This window comes from Trichosurus vulpecula, chromosome 2, assembly GCF_011100635.1.
Source record: "Trichosurus vulpecula isolate mTriVul1 chromosome 2, mTriVul1.pri, whole genome shotgun sequence".
In the NCBI taxonomy this organism is placed as follows: Eukaryota; Metazoa; Chordata; class Mammalia; order Diprotodontia; family Phalangeridae; genus Trichosurus; species Trichosurus vulpecula.
Window position 1 is genome coordinate 422,292,222 of NC_050574.1, and position 20,647 is coordinate 422,312,868.

The following is a 20,647-nucleotide window of genomic DNA, read 5'->3' on the forward strand; positions in this document are numbered from 1 at the left end:
AGCCATGGTCATACAACTATGGTCTGAAGCAGGATTGGAACCCAGGGCTTCAGGAATGCCAACTCAGCACTCTGTGTGTTAAACCAAAATATACATGGTAAGTGTTTGTTGAGTTTAATCCCTGAGGAGATCTGAACCAACCAATTTTTCCACTGGTGTATGCCAAGGGCACTCCTAGGGGAGAAAACTTATTTATCAAGGAAGATAGTAGCCTCTCAGCAACTAACAGTCTCAGAGAGCTGCCTGAAGCACTGAGAAGGTAAGGCACTTCCCAGGATCACAGAGACAGAAAGTACCAGAGATGAGACTTGACCCCAGCCCTTCCTAACTGTGAGGCTACCTCTCAACATCTTTATGCTGGGTTCTAAACACTCCATGTGATGGAAACACCATTCCCATATGACAAATACAATTCCTACTCTTCTGCTAAAAAGACTCTGCCAGGAAAAGATTTTTGTACCTGGCTCAGTAACAGGAACCCCAATCCCATAAGAGAGAAATTTCCACGAGGAAGCAAAGTAATATAGACCAGTAACTGGAAGAAAAGTTTCAGGGGCTAAGTACCCCAAATGGAATGGGTCTTTGGTGTATATGCTTCCCTTAAAAGGTAAAAAGCATGGCTACCTGTCAACTTAATACTTAACACAGAGCAAGTATCTCCCATACATGCACATGCTTTGGAAAAAAAGCAGAATGACCACAGAAAAGATACAGGGTTCCTTGCTCCATTTCTTCTCTGAAGGTAAAGTCTAAGCCACCTGTAGCAGCACAAAGGGATATTTACAGTCTGTGGGATATTTGCAACATTGATTTAAGTAAGGCAATTCTACAAATGGAAGGTAAGGTTAGTTTATGACTATCAAATTCAGCTATTAATATCCTAAGGGCTGTGCGATGGAGGCAAAATGTCAGAACAATATGGGAAAATATTTATCTTTACCAAGAGGGCAGGAAATGGCATAAGGTTGGAGAATTACAATAGTACCATTGTGTGCCGTGCTGCCTGATGGTGGCAATTAGACCATTACCCACTGGTTTACTGAAGAAAGGGCTGGTCAGACTTATACACAGGTGAACAAAGCATTCATCAGAATTCCCAGGATGCACCAACACTCCTGTTACCATACCACATACCAAAGCATTGTTAATATGAATAAGCATGTTTATAGCTTGCTACCATGCACATAAAAGTTTTCTCCAAAGCATTATTACTGCTGTACTTACTTCTTTCTGAATGTGCCCCTGGAAGCCATAAAATATAAAAGCAATGAAATAACAACTTAGTATGCTCTAAAAGAGTTTTCCACTTAAACGAAAAAGGCAGAACACAGTCAAGGGCAATTATTAAGTGTAAAACATTCAATGTTATGATTTATTCCCTTCTAATGCTAATAATCATGTATAAACAATGCAAAGATATTTGTTTTGGGAGGAGGGAAATACTTTAACCTATATTTGTACAACAAAACTCTTTTCTTTCTATATATAACATTAGTGTTAGTCATTTCACATTACAAATCAAATGCTCTGTACGTCTACTTAATTTTCATCAAGTTATAGGGACTGTCTGTGACTTCTTAGCAGATGAAGAAATGCCCTTTACCAATGCAGGTCAGCACTGTTTCTGCAATTTACAATCTTGTCTTCCAGTTCATCCTTTGTTCTCGAAGAGGACCAATAATATCGCAAGGGTGATGTCTTAACTTTCATGTAAATTGGATTTACATGAGACAAAGTTGTGCAAAGTCATCAGCCCCACTCTCTCCAGGGCCATCGAAGACAAGATAGAAATCAAGATGACTGACAATAGCCTGGGTAGTGGTGGAGGGAGTACAATCTTAGAAAGCTGCCTACAGTACTGAGAGGCAAAGCCTATGGCACACAGCCAGTGTGTGTCATATAAATGACAGGTGAACTCAGGCCTTTGATGCTGGCTTTTATCCATTTTTTTTTGAGGCAATTGGAATTAAGTGACTTGCCCAGGGTCACACTTCGAAGCCACATTTGAACTCAGGTCTTCCTGACTCCAGGGCCAGGGTTCTATCCACTGTAGCACCTAGCCGCCTCTGGCTTCTATCCATCATTAGAAGCACTTCTCAAATTTAAACAAAGTTCAATAAAATCACTTAGGTCTTTGCCTATTACCAGCAAGGTACTGTTTAATCAATATATCAATTTCCATTCCAATTTTGCTATAAATATAACACCTCGAATAATGAAACAATCATTCCCTAGGTCAAACCACAATAAACCTTAAAAGTGGCCCAGGCACAAGTAGCATAATAATAATAATCCCTCGGGAAGTATGGACAATGAATTCCACAGAAGAAAAATGCTTCCAGACTTGAGAGAGTATTAGGGTTTGCCGAATAATGCAGATAGACTAAAATCTACTGCTATTAGCATCACATACTTACTCTCCCCTGTTGGCCTTCTGGTCATGGAAGAGCAGAGGAGAACCAGTCATCAATATTTTCTAGGCTTCATTCTAGTCCCAAGCTAAAACAGGCATGATTCGGACACTCCCATGAATGAAGGGGAATAATCATCCCTGCAGGCAATCCAGGGCATGCTAAGATAGCATGCAGAGCTGCTATCTCAGAACATTTTTTTTTCACCTCAATCAGTCTCTAGATAGGCATATCCCAATTCTGTTCTCAAGTGCGGCACTCTCAGAGGTGCTGGGCCACTCTTTGAGGATGCGCCAAGGTGTGGCCAAAATAAAACCACCATCTCAATCAAAATTCCCAGCAGCATTCTAAGTTGCTGATGAAAAGGGAAGAAAAACTGCTAGGACTGATTCTCTCCAATTTCATTATTGGCCCTATCATGAACAGATTTAATAATAGATTTAATAATATGTTATGGTGCATGGCATCATACGCAACCATTAATGAGCTCAAGGGATGTGCTGTGGTGGTTTTGAGATGAATACAAAAGCTGATGGCAAAAAAAAAACCTCAGTTCTCAGAAGGGGCAGAGAAGCATTTCTCTAAGCAGGAACACTAGGTTAAATGTGAAGAAGACTACACACAGAAAACATAAAGATTGCACATACACACTGGGATCCTGAAAGTAGACTTGGGACGAAAGGATTTAAGTAAGACTCAAAAGAACTTTAGAGGTAGTGAAGTCCAACCCCCACCATACTCCTCATTTTACTGATAAGGGGCCCAAAGCACAGAAAAATTAAGTGACTTGACCAGAATCACAAAGCCACTAAGTGTCTGAAGCAAGATCTGAACTCAAGTCTTCCTAACTCCAAGTCCAGTGCCCTATCCACTGACACCATACTGCCTCTCTTACTGTGCTATGTCTTTAGAATCATAGCTGGCAGGGATGTCAGAGATCATCTAACATTATTTTACTGATGAAGAAACTGAGGGCCAGAGAGGTGAATTCACCCAAAGGTCACACAGGCAGAGCAAGGAGTTTAATCAGAGTCCTTTGAGTCTAAATCCAGTGAACTTTCAAGTTGCCTCCCCAAAGAAATACATATATATACACACACACATACACATACATATATACACACACATACATATATATACATATACATATATATACACATACATACATGTATATATAAATATATATATATATCTTTTTTTTACTTTTCAACATTCCCTTTTATAAGATTTTGAGTTCCAAATATTTCTCTCTCTCTCCCCTCTCCCCTCCCAAGACAGTAAGCAATCTGCTATAGGCTATACATGTACAATCCTATTAAACAGAAATATATTTTCTTTAGTAAACACTTAATTTAACTTTGTCATTGGTTAATGCTTTTCTAGATGACAATTTTATTTCTAGGCCATAATATATCTAGGAGCATATTAAAAAGAGGTTAACTAATTTGGAACTATGTCCTCTATCCGGATGAACAGGAAGTCCCAGAGAGCAGTTCCACCCACATCTTATTTAGTTTCCAGTTTTGCCTGCCTACAAGCTTCAAAACAAACAAATACCAAATGAGAAGCTATTTGAAAAGAAGCTAAGTAGGAACAGCAATATTATATGATGATCAAATGTGAATGATTTAACTATTCTCAGCTAAATAATGATCCAAGACAATTCCAAAGGACTTATGATGAAAAATGCTATCCACCTCCGAAGAACGGATGGGAATCTGAATGAAGATCAAAGCATACTTTTTTTTACTTTATTTTTCTCGTTTTTTTTCTTTTGGTCTGTGTTTTCTTTCACAACATGACTAATATGGAAATACGTTTTGCACGACTGCACATGCATAATCTATATCAAATTGCTTGCCTTCTCAAGGAAGAGGGGGAAGAAGGCAGGGTAAGAATCTGGAACTCAAAATGTTTCTTTTTTAAAAAAAGTTAAAATTTTTGTCACATATAACTGGAAAAAATATAAAAACAATTTTCACCCAGAAAAAAAGAAGCTAAATAAGGCTAATGGCCTCATTAATGAAGGAGGCAGAAAGTTTTTTCAAAGGGCATATGAGAACCACTCGTTCTTTCTAAGCTAGGAAACAACGAACGGGTAATTTAAAAGGCAAAAAGAAGGCCGTTGACACCAGAGACAGCGGGATAGAAATGGAGGCACTGAGCCCACCGTCCCCACAAACTTCTGTCAGAAATTAGAAGCTGAGGTGTAAGACAAAGAGTGATAAGGTGAGGTTTTGAAACCCCGAGACACTTGTTAGACCATTTAAGGGGAGCAAGAATGGAAGAATTGAATTGAAAAATGAGAAGACTCTTCATTAATGGAATTCTTTACTTAAAAAAAAAGGCTTTCTCCTTTAGATCGAGCAAATTATAGAATTCTTACACAAGTGGGAAAAATTGAAGTTATAACATAAGCCCAGAGTCATATTGGTTTGGGAATAAAAGGATGCTCTTGCAAGCACATGGTAACAAATGCTAGATGGAGACACAGAATCAAGAAATCAATAGATTATAAAATCTACAACTAGAATTCCAATCAAATAAATCTCTCTTAGTAGTTCTATTTTATATTGAGAAAAAAAAAAGTGCTTCCCAAATAGAGCTGATCTAGCTGAAAACCAAATCTCTCTTCCTAGTGGAAAAGACAGCTATCTAAATCACTGCATAGTTGACTCCACTTTGCCTCCCACATAACAGGGATTAATAATATAATGATAATAAAAACTACCATTTACACAGCACTTTAGAGTTTACAAAGCACTTTCCAAGTATCCAAGTATCTTCATTTTTATCCTCATAACAGCCGTGTGGAGGTAGGTGCTATTATTATCCCTTTTTTACAGAAAAGAAAACTGAATAAAGGGGAGGACAAGCAGTCTGTGGACCAGGGGTCTGTAGGTGTCTGAGACAGGGATCCGAATTCAGGTCTTCCTGCACCAGTCTCAGTGACCTATCCACTGTGCCACCCAACTGCCTAAGAAACAGAAGCGCTATCTTTAGAGATAGTAGAATTGCTTTACCAACATACACCCAAATCTGTAAACAATTCAGAGCCTGGTTAGATTATCAGGGCATTCATTGCCTTACATGCTTGCTCCCTCCATACTCACAACTCTCAAATGGCTCTGTCCTTCTCAGCGATTCAGGAACCTCCTCTAACAATAGTGATCATAATCTATCCATGCCTCTAGATCCCATGTGATTTCCACTCATGTTCTCCCAAAGGTTTGCCACTGGAGGCCCACCCAACATGCTGAAAGCCCTCCTTACTTCTCTCTACATCAAGAAGATAACAATGGGGCTCTCTGACTGTCCACCTGTCACTCCTTCCTCTTACCACATGACTATCCTATCTTCCCTTTCTGTCACATAATTTCTCGATGACATCCTTTGTGCTTGTTCTATTGAGTTCTAAAGTCTAGAGCAATTTATCTTAGCCTGATCACACCCACCATGTGCCTCTCTGTTGCCCTCTGTGGGTTATTTATTCACCTGCAGTCCTTAGGTCCTCTTCAAGAACGAAGCACAAACAACAACAAACCAGCAAAAACGGTAATCAGAAAAACGGTAATCTGAGACAATTCCAAAGGTGATCCAAGACAGCTCCAGAGGACTCATGAGGAAAAATGCTATTCCCATCTAGAGAAAGAACTGATGGAATCTGAATGCACATCAAAGCATACTATTTTCACTTAAAAAAATTTTTTTGTGGTTTTTGTCTTTTGATCTCTTCTTTCACAACATTACTAACATGGAAATGTTTTATAGGACTACACATATATAACCTATATCAAATTGCCTACCATCTTGGAGAGGGGAAGAGAGAGGGTGGGATGGAGAAAATCTGGAACTCAAAATTTTTAATGAATGTTAAAATCTGTCTTTACAGCTAACTATAAAAAAATATTATACAATAAAAACATAAAATAAAATCCTAAAAGAAAAGAAAAATGGGACTTTATTTTCACAAGAAACTTAGAATCAGTAAGTGAGTTTTGCAATTTTCTAAAAGCAATACAGTCCCCTCTCCTCCTGCTATTCAATTCTGGGTCCAGCTCACTGTCTGTCTATACTGTCTGCCCTACATATACATATATACTGCTGGATGAGCTCCCTAGGGTTTCTATCCGAATGCATGTTGAAATGAATGACTTTGCTCATCCGCTTGGTCTTTGCTACAAGGGTGCACAGGCCAAACTCTTTTGACCGAGTGTAGATCTCTGTCAGGAGGTTTTGTGGTATCTTGGGGCTTAATTTTATTAGCACAATGTTATTTTCAAATACGAACATCTGGAAGATCTCACCATCCACAGGGAATCCTTCCTCAACCTGTATTCTGCACTAAATCACCTCGCTCACTGTGCAGAGTACCTCTGGTCACATACATCTTCCTCAAATGATGTTTATTATCAGTCACTGAATAGGATTATTTCTGTTTTATCCTTCAAGGAGTCGTGAATAATGCATGCATGGGAGACACCTTGTCGTACAAGTTCCTGTAAGCTCGCTCAACAAAAAGCACAACAGGGCCTTATATTCATCTTTTTAGTTAAACAAAAGATGGTAAAGATGTATTCCATTGCTGAATATTGTTTAGGAAGACCTCCTTGCTCCTTACTGCTGTCCTCATGAAGTATAGTTAATTTTCATACAGATTTCTGTATAAACGAGAGAGTAGCCATATACATCAGTAGTTAATGATGTCCTCTTGACTCTATTCTTTGGCATTATTAAGATCTAAGATTTTTTTCCCTCACTTTTCACATCTTCCCAGCCATCAGACAATTTATCTATTTGTCCTTCAAAGTCCTCACAATTAAATTTTCTCCAACACATTTCTCCTTTCTATATATACTTGGTCCAATCCAGTTGCCTTTCCCAACTCTGATCTTATGTTCTTTATTGCTTTAATACCATTTTCTACCTCTCCAAAAGCACACCAGGATCTATGGTGCTAAGATCCAAGTATGATGGTTCAACTATCGTTGATGGAGAAAAATTTGTTAAAATGGTTTTTGTTTTTCGGGTTTTTTGCAAATCTTTTCTATTTTTCTTCTGTTTGTAATCCTCTTTTCATTTTCATCCTTGTCTACCCTTGGGGTAATTTTGCATAGTTGAATATTTTGCCAAGTCTTCTTTAAATTGATTTTAACTCCCACAGTATCTCTCTGCTTTATGGGATAATACTTTTCATAAATGTCCCGCATTCTTCTTTGTAAAGATTTTACAGAAAAGTTTATATTCCAATCCAGTGTTTTCTTTGGCAGTAATCTTTTCTGCTTGGAAAGTAAGTCAGACGTTTGCTGACTATGGTGTTTTCTGGGCTCTTTTTGGTCTCCTTCTTGTGAAAATTAACTTATGACAGTTTAACTTCTGGATGAAATCATTACAGTCAGTATCAGTCATTTCTGTTGTCCATTTCCCATTTTTTATTTTCAAAATGCTTTCCCGGAAAATGAATGACCTGGCTATTGGATCTCTTCTTCCCTCCCGGTTTATTCCTTTGGTCTGAATCTCCAGAGAAGCATGGGAATTACCTCTGCCCATGATTCTTAAGAGTGACATCATCACACCACAGGCAAAAGCTCTGTAACACAAAAACTTTCCATAATCTATTTCCATCTGCCATGTTCAGTGAGACATTCTGTCCTCTTCATCATTAAAAAAGACTATGAGAAATGCGGATGTGGTTGTTTGCAATGACATGAACTAGTCTCTGTATGAAAAACTGTGTTAATACTCTCGCCCCACCATGCGACTCTTATGACAACTGACATTTCTGCAGGGCTCTGGAGCTTGGGAAACACCTTCCATACATCATTACATTCGACCCTCACAACAACCATGGGAGGTAAATATCATGGCTGTTATCACTGCCGTTGTGCCGATGAGGAAATGGAAGCTGAGTGAGTGGCTTGCCCAAGGTTACATACGTACATGAGGCATGTTTTGAACCTTACTTTTCCTCACCATGAGTTCTGCACTCTATCCAGTTATACCACCCAACTGTCTCCAATTATCCCTTAGAGAAGATAATAATGCTGCCCAACATTTAGATAGCACTTTAAGGTTTGCAAAGCACTTTACCAATATTATTTCATTGGATCCTCACAGTCATCCTGGAAAGCGGGTGCTATTACTATCTCCATATTGCAAATGAATAAACTGAGGTAGATAGCAGTTAAGGGACTTGTCCAGGCTCCTACAGCTAATAATTGTCTCAGGCCACATTTGGACTCAGGACTTCCTGATTCCAAGGGCAATGTTCTATCCATTGTGCCACCTAGCTTGAGGATCAATGAAAGTGGTATAAAGGATCGGGATGTGTATAATCTATATCAAACTGCTTGCCTTCCCAAGGAAGGAGGAGGGGAAGGAGGGAGGGAGGAAGAAAGAGAGGAAGAAAGAACCTAATAGGGAGAGAGAATATAGAACTCAACATTTTTTTAAAAAGAACGTTAAAAAAAATTTTGTTTACATGAAAAAAAATTTTTTTTTAAAATGGATCATAGTATCAAATGTCTGGATCCAGTTTCTTAATGGTCTGAACACCAAACCCTTTCTTTGACTAATTATAGCGCCTTGGTTTGTCAACCATATGCAGCACTAGTGGAAAAAATCAAGTGTCTAGAAATATTAGCCTAAGATTATCTTACTGGGATTTATTATACCTTTAAAACAGACCCACCTGACTGGCTTAGGACCAACTAAAATGGGTCTTCTAAGCTGCAGTCATTCTGCAGATAAATGAAGAGCTGGGCATTCAGCTAATCAGCTTCCTATCTCCAAGACATTCTTCTGTCTAAAAGCTTTTCAGGTACTGAGCAACAAGATTTTCTTCAGGCAGAATTCAGAGCCTCCAGGCTCAGATGTATTTAGCTAAAGTTACCAGCTTCTCCTATTCACAGCTTAAAGACATCACACTGTTCACATCCCTGAATGTGGTAGAGAATCACCAGATCTCCACTGCAGGGAAGTCATTCATCTCAGGTTTTCAGGTTGAGTCACAGATTGTGATACTGTTTATTAGAAACTTGGGCTCCAACTAAACTTGGCCCAGAAGAAAGAATGAGAAAACACACCTCTCTCTCTTCTCTGCAGAGGTGGAGGACTATGGTTGTGGAACATGCCATACAATGTCAGAATTGGTGGACACACCGATTAGTTTTGCTGAAGTGTTTTTTTTATCTTTGTTTTTTATTCTTTGTTACATGGGATGGATCTCTCCTAGGGTAGAGAGAAGGCATATATTTGGAAATAAAGGTGATGCAAAACACAAGCTATCAATAAAAATTTTTTAAAGATATAAATACATAATCCCATCCCAGCCCATTTTAGTGGCACCAGTCACCAAAACTGTAAAATTAATCTAGTATTCTAGATAAAGGATAGAGCACAGAGAGAAGGGTACCTCCAAAATCCCTTCAACTCAGGAACTGGCAAGCATAATGTTAAACTGGGTGTGGCTCTTGGGTATGACAGCTGATCACTCCCAAGCATGATATCCTAAAGAAAAAAAACAGCAAAGTTCTTATTTGAATAGGTTATTGCAGTGGGTCAAACTGGAGACCAAATGAGATAATCTATCTAAACCGGGTTAAGTGATTTGCCCAGGGTCACACAACTAGTGTCTGAGGCCAGATTTGAACTCCTGAAAATGAGTCTTCCTGACTCCAGGCCCAGCATTCCATCCATTGCCACCTAGCTGCCTGCCACTCCTTTTGCCCAGGGTCTCCCTTAGTAAAACAAAAAGGCCCAAGGAAGAAATCTTATCCATGAACCCCAGCACATTTACTGGGCCTTGCCTGCATTGTATGCAAGGTAGAGTCTTTGAGCTGAGTTCTAAAGAGTAATTTGTTTGCCTAGTACTCCCAAGAGCCTATGAGAGGCACCAGCAAGTAATTGGTTTTCTGAGAAGTTGTTCTGGGGCTTATGCAGAGATTGTTAGGTTTCCTCTGCTTGTTCATGTAGAGAAACCTCATACAGGCGGACAGCCCACACACTGCTCACCATAGCCATTTAAGACTTAACATTTCTATATGACTTTGCACCTGCAAATTACCAGATGATTGGCTTTTTATATTATTCCTCCTAACTAATCTGTGAAGCGAGTGAGTTCCCTTACCTTATTTTACACAGGAGGACATGAGGGATGCGAGGAACAAGCCGTTTATACAATGTCAGACAGTGTGAGGTCAATGGCAGAGCCATGTTATAATGACCAGTCTGCTGCTGAAACCACTGTGCTCTTAGCCAACAATCCTATAGAATTTCACTGCAGAGCACAGGAGCCTACGAGTGCGGAGAGCTAGGTTTTCCTTTTGGTTCCGCCGCCTCTCTCAGACTCAGTTTCCTCATCTGTGATACAGGAATAAGGCCTTCCCTATCTAGTCCTATTCCAACAGGGTTTTCATGAGGAAAGTTTTTTGTTTTGTTTTTTTACAAAGTACTAAATAAAAGTAAATTATGATCTCTAAACCTTGGACCGATTCTCAATTTCTTAAATGAGGAAATGGTTTGCTTTGAATAATACACACCACATGTCAGGTAATAGGTAAAACATATAATGGCAATTAAAGAAGGGAGAAAGCTAGCTACGAGCCCCTTTTATCTGTGTATGTCTGAAATAGCACCTCCCTCCTAGGGCTGTTGTGGGGATAAAATGGCATCGTATTTGTGAAGTACCTTGCACACCTTAAAGTGCTATGTAAAGGTTAAGTATTATAATTAAACATCTGGGTATGATTCAGGGAATGTGGAACCATCATCCCTTAACTCCTTTCAGGGGCCATGAACCTGAGTTCAAATCCAGCCTCAGACGCTTATCCAGATGTGTGATCCTCGGCAAGTCACATAACCTCTATTTGCCCCAGTTTCCTCAAATGTAAAATAGGGATGATAACAGCACCTACCTCTCAAGGTTGTTGTGAGGATCAAATGATATATTTATAAAAAGCACTTAGCATAGTATCTGGACATAGTAGGTGCTATATAGATTCTGATTTCTATCTCTCCTTCCCCAAGCAGTGAAGAGTTAATAAACAAGATGAAATAACCTAACAAGGAGGAATAAATTTGACCTCAATGGCATCACTGAAGCTTCCTAGAACGAGACTTACAGCGTAAGCTCCCCGAGGCCAGTGACTGTTGTCTATTTTATCTCTGTATCCCCAGTTCCCAGCATAGTGCCATGCAATAAATGCTTACTGTATCAGATTAGAACACGGCTCTGAAAAAAACATACCTTATTCAAAAGAAACAGGATAGGGAAAAGTGAGGGGGAAAGGCAGCATTTTATATTTAGAAAATAAATTCAACGTGAAGAAAAATGGTGAAGATCAACAGGGCTAGAAACAGAGGTGATATTGTCATCAGAGTATACTACAAACCACTCAGACAGGAGGAGGATCAGGCGTTCGGGAAACAGGTCACAAGCCTGATCCAGAAGCATGGTACAGCAGTGAAAGAAGACTTCAGTTATCTGGTGTCTGCTGAAGTTTTCATGCTGTCAAAAGCAGGGCAGCTAATATTTCTTGACTTGCCTTTACAATAATCTTCCTTCAGAAAGTGGAGGAACCAACAAGGGAAAATTTTATTCTTGATCTGATTCTCACCTCTCATAGGGAGGAATTGGTTGTTGGGGTGAAAATGATGAGGAAAGTGACCACTTTCTCCTTCAGTTTTTGATAGAAAAGAAGAAAGCTGGGAGTAGTCTGACCCATTCCCTAGCAAAAAACACTTCAGAAGAAAAACACAAAGAATTTCATGAACTAAAATACTATTAAAGAATTCTAAACCAGGGGGATGGTAAGCTCTAAAAATGAAATTCTAAGGACACGGAAAAAATTCTGATGCAAAAAGAGAGTTGTCTAAAGAGAGTCTCTTTGGTGAATGCACTGAAACCGCCAACCAACTGGGATTATAAACTGCCATCTACAGGAGATCAAAGCAAGGACAAGTAGCAGAAGATGTTACATGTGGCATCATCATCATAGCTAACATGTATACAGCATTTTAAGGATTGTGAATCACTTCATCCTCACAACTCTATGACACAGGTGACAACACATCATATTACATATAGTATCATACTGTATTATACTATTAATGAGTAATTGCTACTAATAATATATGCTTGTGTAGCATATATTATTTACAGTAATTATATATTATATAATTAATATGCTACTAATTACATATACATGTGTATATATGATATATATTTTATATACACATACACACATATTTTTGTTATGTCTGTTGGGGATGTACGGTCCTTTAAGAACAGAGTCAGGAATACTAAACCTCAGGATTTGCTCAATCTGGGAGTCTGGTGAAGAAAGGTAAAGACAACGAAGTAGGGCTTTTTAAAAAGTAAAAATAGGGTAAAGAAGAGATTCAAAGAAGGGGTGGAACTGCTGTCTGGAGTGGATAAGCCGATGACAAATGGCTACAAAGAGCAGGTGAAACTCATTTTGCTTCTTTTTTCCTTGCTAAAGGGATTGATTTTTGGACTAGAAAGGACAAATGGGGAGTTAATACCCATAAGAATGAATAATGACATGCTCGTCCAATTTGCAAATGATATCAACCTGGGAGTGACCACCAACACTTTGGATTCCAGAGTCAGGATCCAAAAAAATCCTGGCGGGCTATAACACTGGGCAAAATCTAACAAGCTGAATTTTAATAGGGATGAATTCAAAGTCTTACACTTAGCTTAAAAAAAGATTATAAGCATAAGAGGAGGGAGGCACAATTAGACAACAGCTCATCCGAAATCTGAGGATTTTAGTGAGTAAGCAGCATGATAAAGGTGAATACAAAGAGGCTGGCTCATCATGAAGGAACAAAGAGGTAATAACTCTGCTGCACTCTGCTCTGGTAAGATCACCTCTGAAATTCGGTGCTTAGTTGTGGACATCGCATGTTAAAAAGGGTGTTGACAAGCTGGAAAGTGTCCTGAGGAGAGAGCCTTGAATTCAGACCATATGAGGATCATTTGAAAGAATTCATAATGTTTAACCTAGAGAACATTCCAGGAAGATATGATAGATGTCTTCAAGTGGACTGTCACATGGAAGGAGGGCAAGTTATGTTTCGCCCCAGACAGGAGAACTAGAAGCAGTGGGTTGGAATTACAAAGGGATAAATCTAAGCTTGATGTCAGTAAAAGAAAAAAAAAACTTCCTAACCAGTTCAGCTACCCAAATACAGATGGGCTGCCTCAGGAGATAGTGGGCTTCCCTTCCAGCAAAGGTTTCATAAGCACTGACAGACTATGTTATAGGAGGAATTCTATTTCAGGTCTCGAACTAGGGATCCACAGAACATCCTCCCAGTTCTGAAATTCTGTGATGCTGAGAGCATCGCCATTCATGTCTCTTAGTCAATGTCCTAGCTATCCGGAGTTATCTCGACTGAGCTGTCGCCTTACTTCGTAAGCAGTGAAATGATTGAATGGTGAGAGGGCATTTTCAAAGAAAGAAAGGGCTCCCCAATGACACATCCCCAGAAGAGGCTGATTTAGTCCTTTTGGTCCTTTCTTCCCTCTCATTGTTAAATTATGACAAACAGGAGGCAAATAATTTCCATTTATAGTGTTATAGTCATTGTGTATACTGTTTTCTTGGCTCTGCCCACTTCACTTTGCATCAGTTCCTAAGTCTTCCCACGGTTTTCTGTATTAATCATATTCATCACTTCTCATTGCACAATAATCCATTATATTCAACTAATTAGATTCTGCCCAGTGTTACGGGCTGTCAGGAGTTCTTTGGATTCTGACTCTAGAATTCAACATGTCAGTGGTCCCTCCCAGGGTTGATGTCATTTGCAAATTGGATAAGCATGCCATTATTCATTATTATGGGTATCAAACCCCCTATTTGTCCCTTCCAGTCCCAAAATCAATCCCTTTGGCCAGGAAAACAGAAGAAAAATGAGTTCTACCTGCTCTCTGCTCCCACTGGTCATCAACTACCACAGCTTATTAGTTATTCCCCCATCTATGGGAATATGCTTGGTGCCCAGGGTGGCTATAAATATTTGGGTGTCTATGGAGTCTTTCTTTTTACAAATGACCTCCTTGGGGGCCTAACAGTGGAATCTCTGGGTCAGAGGCCATGGACATTTTAGTCTCTTCATTTGCATATTGCTTTCCAGAATAACCGTACTAATTCACCTCTCCACAACCAATACATTAATGTTCCTGTCTTCCTACAACCAACGTGGAACATTGACTAATTCCACCTCTTATCATTTTTAAGAAAAAAATGCCTTTATAATGACAAGTCTAAAAATCAATCTGTTAAAAGCTATAAATACTATGGTAGTAATATTTCAAGAACCTGTCATTTTGCTGATGTGGGCATAACCAACACAGATTGTAATCCATCTGCTACTAACTAGATATATCCCGATATTTATTTAGCAAATATTTATTATATACTATATAGAGAGTACCACACTTGAACTACAAATGACACAAACACATTTTTAAAAGGTCACTGTGAATTGCTGAGCCTCTCCATATTTAACTAGGCTGGTCCTCAAATACACACACAGTCTATTCAAGGTTGTACTCCCTCTTTTTCCATCTTGTGAGAACCTGTCAGAATCTGGGTGCTAGTCATGGCCTTCAAGAATATAGTCTTTATTTTTCTTCTTTTTTTATTTTTGCAACATAGCTAATACAGAAATATGAAAGAAAAAATACATATAATCACCTCTGTACTATGATGGGGCTTTAGAGAAAACTTTATTTTATTAATAACAGTATCTTCCACTAAAGAAAAATTCAAGTCTTTCCCGACTGCTCTATATGTATTAGTTAGGTGGAGAAAGATCTCGAAATGAAACAGCAATTGTATCACTGCTGTAAACACTAAAAAAGTTACCTTGGAGACAGTTTGCAGCCTTGTTGCAGATAGGCACCGAGCGTACCAGTTGCTGCAAGCAACAGACCCAGGTATGGAGGAGAAGGTTTCATTGGCCTAGAAGAAAATTCAGGATGGAACTGGACAGCAACAAAATAAGGATGATCTGAAATGAAAAGAGGTAGAACGCATTTAAGGCTCAAGCAAATGTTAGAACTAAATTAAAGTTTTTACCCTCCAGAAAGGAAACAGCCACCATTCCATTTAATACATTTTAGCAAAACCTTTTTTCTAGGTAGTATTTCAAGTGATGAAACAGCACACAGAACCAAGGAACCAATGTTGTCAAAACATACTAGAAGTGCTGCAGTGTATTGGAGGTAAGCCAAAAGAACAGAAAACAGTAAGACTCTGCTTTCTCATTTTTCAGAAGAACTTTAGGTTTGGCTTACCACCATTTCCAGTGGATCATCACGGCCTTCAGACCAAGGTCAGATCACTCCTCGTACTAAGGAATTCCTTGAGGCATTTACTGACACTAAGTTTCTTGACCAGCTCCTAACTTCAGGACAAGATTTGAGTTTATCCAATATGGTGCTGAACCTAATAGGCTTAGCTAGATTCTGACTGACCCTAAGAACATTATATATAAATACAGTGATAGTTAAATCAACCTGCTTCTCATTCTTACGGCACAGCGGTATTCCATCACAATCATGTACCATGACTTGTTTAGCCATTCCCCAACTGACGGGCACCCGTTTCCCTCTTTCTTCTCCCCATCCCTTTTCGCTCTCCATCTCTCTCACAAATCATCAGTAGCTAAAGTTCAGTATCTTTAAAGAAAGGTTTGCTAATTGTAACGAGTAAAACTGGGGGTGGTGGAAGCTACTTAAGAGAACAGCCAGAGAGCTTCACTGGTATTCACTGAATGTAAAAAGCCTTAGGAAACCTCGCCCCTAACACGTACTATCTATGCAACCAGGTACAAGTCACTCTTAACCTCTCAGAACCCCTGGATGACTCTCTAAATCTAAATTGTTGAGAAGTTGCCTATCTGTATTAGTAGAAGGACCTTTAACACCGGGAGCTCTCCACATTGATGAAATCACAGCTCCAGACAGGGAAGGAAAAGGGAGGGGGAGAAGTAGTCCATGGAATCCAAGGTAAAAGTAACCCAGAACTTACAAAGCAGATTCTAACTTTACTTGGAGAAACAACTAAGAGATTTTTTTTTGTTATATGTTACAATCCTTAAATTTCAGCATCTGGTGATGGGTTGCCACATGAAAGAATCAGAAAGTAATAATGTTGTGGGTACTGTTTTATGGAATATTAGTGCAATCTGTCTCATCACAGCCAGAGATAGACTGTCTGAATAAATGGACCATGGTTCTGTTTACTTACAGCAATTTTGCAGACGAATTTATCCAATGACTTCCCCTGATACCATTATGATGAGAAAAGAGAATAAAGAAAGAAGATGGTTTTGATGGTATTCCCTTAATCAAAAGGGGGAAAAACGCTCTGAAATACTGTTTTCTGCTTATTTGTTTTGAATTGAACCCTCCTATTAGACCCAATGCCTATCCCTTTTAGCACAATTGTGACCTGTGGCAAATGATTTTTATAAAATGCTTAGCCTACGTCTGTGTGGAACAGAAGCTCAAAAGACTCCTGGGGATTTTTTCTTTAATGAAAATAAATATCCTTCCTAGTCTACTTTAAAAAATTTCAGTGTCTCACTGTTGCTCTGAGTTCCTTTCCAATTCATGAGAAATTTTTAAAACCTCCATAGGTATATTTTTTGATAAAAGCAGTAAAGTGAGGATGCTAAAATAAAATTGAACCTTCAATTAAGAAAGTCTCATACCCCTGACTCTCTCCCAAGAATGGTGATACTGCCGATCAGTAAGCTGCACTGTAAGATGGAAAATCAAGAACTACCTCTGTTAGCAGCTAAAAAGCAAAGTGCAGCTTCATGATTCTGGTCAAAGTAGCAACCAATCATGATACTAAAGGGCTGATGGTGAAATATTTCTCCTGTCTCCAAGGAACAGCATTTATAAGGCACCAACTATATGCCAAGTACACTGCTAGGCACCAGGGTTCCATTCTACTGGGGAGCTAGAGAGAGAGACAACAGAAGTATAGACATATAAGTAAAAGGAAGTTGAAGGAGGGAGGACAGTAGTAGTTGTAAGGATAAGAAAGAAAGCTTAAGCTAGGTCTTAATAGATCAAAGATTTTATGAGAGGGAGGTAAGAAGGGGGTGAATTCCAGGTAGAGGGAATAGTTAATGCAAAGGCACAGGAGGGCTGGGTGGCACAGTGAATAGAAGGCTGAGCCCAGAGTCGGGAAGACCAGAGTTCAAATCTGGCTCCCAACACTTGCTGGCTGTGTGATCCTGGATAAGTCACTTTACGGCTATTTGCTTCCCAGCATAGTTGTGAGGATCTAATGAGATAACAATTGTAAAGAGCTTACAAACAGTCAGCACTATATAAATGTCAGCTCTCATTAGTTATTACTGTTCATTTTAAAGCGCTTAGCACAGTGCCTGGCTCATAGTAAGCATTATTTAAATGTCAGCTACCATGTATAAGAAACAGCCAAGAAAGCCAGTTTGGCTAGACTGGAGAATGTGGGATTTGTTGATGTGCAGTCATTGTCAGTTGTGTCCGCCTCTTTGTGACCCCATTTGGGGTTTTCTTGGCAAAGATGCTGCAGTGGTTTGCTTTTTCCTTGTCTAGCTCACTTTACAGATAAAGAAACTAAGGCAAAAAGGGTTAAGTGACTTGCCCAGGGTAATGCAGCTAGTAAGTCAAATTTGAACTCAGGAGGATGAGTCCTTCCTGACTCCAGGCCTGGCACTCTAACCACTACACCACCTAACTGCCCAGAAGGTGAGAAGGCAGTTATATAGTGAGGTTGAAAAGTAGGGTTGGGGCCAGGTTGTAAATAGCTTTACTAAAAGCCCAAAACAGTTTATTTCTTATTCTAGAGTCAATAAGAAATCAGGAGAGTACCCTGAGAGGGGTGGGGAGTGGTAACAGATTAGACCAACACTGTAGGAAAATCATTTTGACAGCTGGGTAGAGAATGATTTGGAATAGGAAAAGATTTGAGTCGGGGAGACCAACTGGAAGTAGGCATGAGGTGATGAACCAGGGTGGAAGCTGTGTGAGCTAAGTGGACCTATACTGAGAGATGTTGAGGAGACAGAAGCAACGAGATGCGGCAACGATTCAGAAATGTACAGTGAATGAGAGAGAGGAATTGAGGAGGGCACTAAGGATGCAAGCCTGGGTCACCGGGAGCACAACAAAGCCATCAAAGGTACTAGGAAACTTGGAAAAGGGATGAGTGTGCAGAGAGGAGGGGGAGAGGATAATTCTATTTTGGACATGTTCACTTTGATATGCCAATTGGATACTCCATCTAAATGGTCCAGGTAGTTGGTGATAGAGGACTAGCATTCAAAAAAAGAAACTGCATGTACATGTGTGTGCATATACCCACATACATGTATATGCAGCATATATACATGCATGTCTATATGGACATATGTACACATGAATTTGCCTGCTTTGTTTGTGTGTGCATGTGTGTGTGTGTATGTGTGTGTGAGTCATCTGAATAGAGATAATCAAGCCTATAAAGGCTGAGGAGTGAAAGTGTAAAAAAGATAGAAAAGACAGAAAAGTGGGAAACTATGCATACAAAATAAGAAGTATGTTTTCAGAAAAGGCCAATATGTTGATCTGCTCCGTATTTATCTACCTACAAGGGAGGGGGTCTACTGGAGGATTGAGACATAAGACATAGTGGTCATTTAATAACTGTATGATACTGCTGACTGACTGACAAATGTTGATGATATTTACCCTAAAAGTAAGGTTGAAGCAAAGCAATGTGATGGAGGGTGAAGGGAGCCAGCTTTAGAATCAGGAAGACCCAGGTTCTGCTCCTACTTCTAATACATACTGGCTGAGTGACCCTTAGAAAGTTATTTAACTTTTTAGTGCTTCCAGCAGTTCTCCAAGAGTATAAGCTGCAAACCAGTTGCTGATTTGCATTGGTAGGAGGACTTTTCCTCACCACTGAACTCCCTATACAGATGAAATCCCAGGTCTGGACAAATAAAAAATGTTAATAATTAGAATACGTACAGTATTTAAGCACTTTTAATATATTTGATCCTCAAAACAATCCTTGTAAGGGTTTATCATAGGTGAAAACTATCAAAGAAAACTGATTTAAATCTTCAGAAAAAACTGAATGTTCTATGAAAGGGTTTTTTTAAGTTCATTTTCCTTATTGTTTGTTAATTTTTTAACATTCTTTTTTAAGAGTTCCAAATTCTCTGGAACTATGCCCAAAGGGCTATAAAAATGTGCATATCCTTTGACCCAGCAATACCACTTCTAGGGCTATATCCCAAAGCAATTACACAAGGGGGAAAGGGACCCATATGTACAAAAATATTTATAGCCGCTCTTTTTGTGGTAGCAAAGAACTGGAAATCAATGGGATGCCCATCAATTGGGGAATGGCTAAACAGGTTGTGGTATATGAATGTAATGGAATACTATTGTGCTATAAGTAATGAGGAACAGACGGACTTCACAATAATCTGGAATCTGATGCTGAGTGAGGGGAGCAGAACCAGGAGAACATTATACACAACCACAGACATACTGCTTCTGTGATGACTAACTTTAATAGATTTGGCTCTTCTCAGTAATACAAGGTTCAAAGACAGCTCCAAAGGACTCTTGATGTAAAGAACTATCTACATCCAGGGAAAGAATTATAGAGTCTGAACTCAGATTGAGGCAAACTATTTGTTCTCTTTTTTTTCTCTTCTTTTTTTGGTTTTGTTTCTTCTTTCTCATGATTCATTCCAATGGTTATAATTCTTCTTTACAACTTGTTTAATGCGAAGTTTAATGCGAAAGTATATGTAGAACATATATTGGATTCCATGCCATCTTGGGGGACGAGGGGGAGGAAGGGAGGAGGAGAAAATTTGGAACTCAAAAATCTGTGGAACTGAATGTTGTAAACTAAAAATAAAAAATTCATTTAATAAAAAAAAAATAATAAAATAAAATTGAAAAAAAAAGAGTTCCAAATTCTCTCCCTCCCCTCAATCTCTTTCCCACTCCTAGAGAATACAAGCAGTATGATACCCATTATATATGTGAAGTCATGCAAAACATATTTCTATATTAGCCATGTTACATAAAAAAGTAAATTAATAAAATACGCTTCAATCTGTGGTCAGAGTTTATCAGTCTCTTTGAGATGGATAGCATTTTTCATCATGAGTCCTTTGGAATTGTTTTGGAT

General features: G+C 39.0%; 1 protein-coding gene across 1 annotated transcript in view; it reads right to left on the bottom strand.

Moving 5' to 3' along the window:
* The window catches only part of CTPS2 (CTP synthase 2), a 143,881-nt gene that overhangs the window by 12,037 nt on the left and 111,197 nt on the right, over positions 1 to 20,647 (bottom strand). The window contains exons 17-18 of the mRNA XM_036746891.1: positions 15,314 to 15,458; positions 1,225 to 1,242 (exon numbers count right to left, since the gene is read on the bottom strand). Of these exons, the coding sequence (XP_036602786.1) occupies positions 1,225 to 1,242; positions 15,314 to 15,458 (163 nt within the window). The remainder of the gene's footprint in view (positions 1 to 1,224; positions 1,243 to 15,313; positions 15,459 to 20,647) is intronic.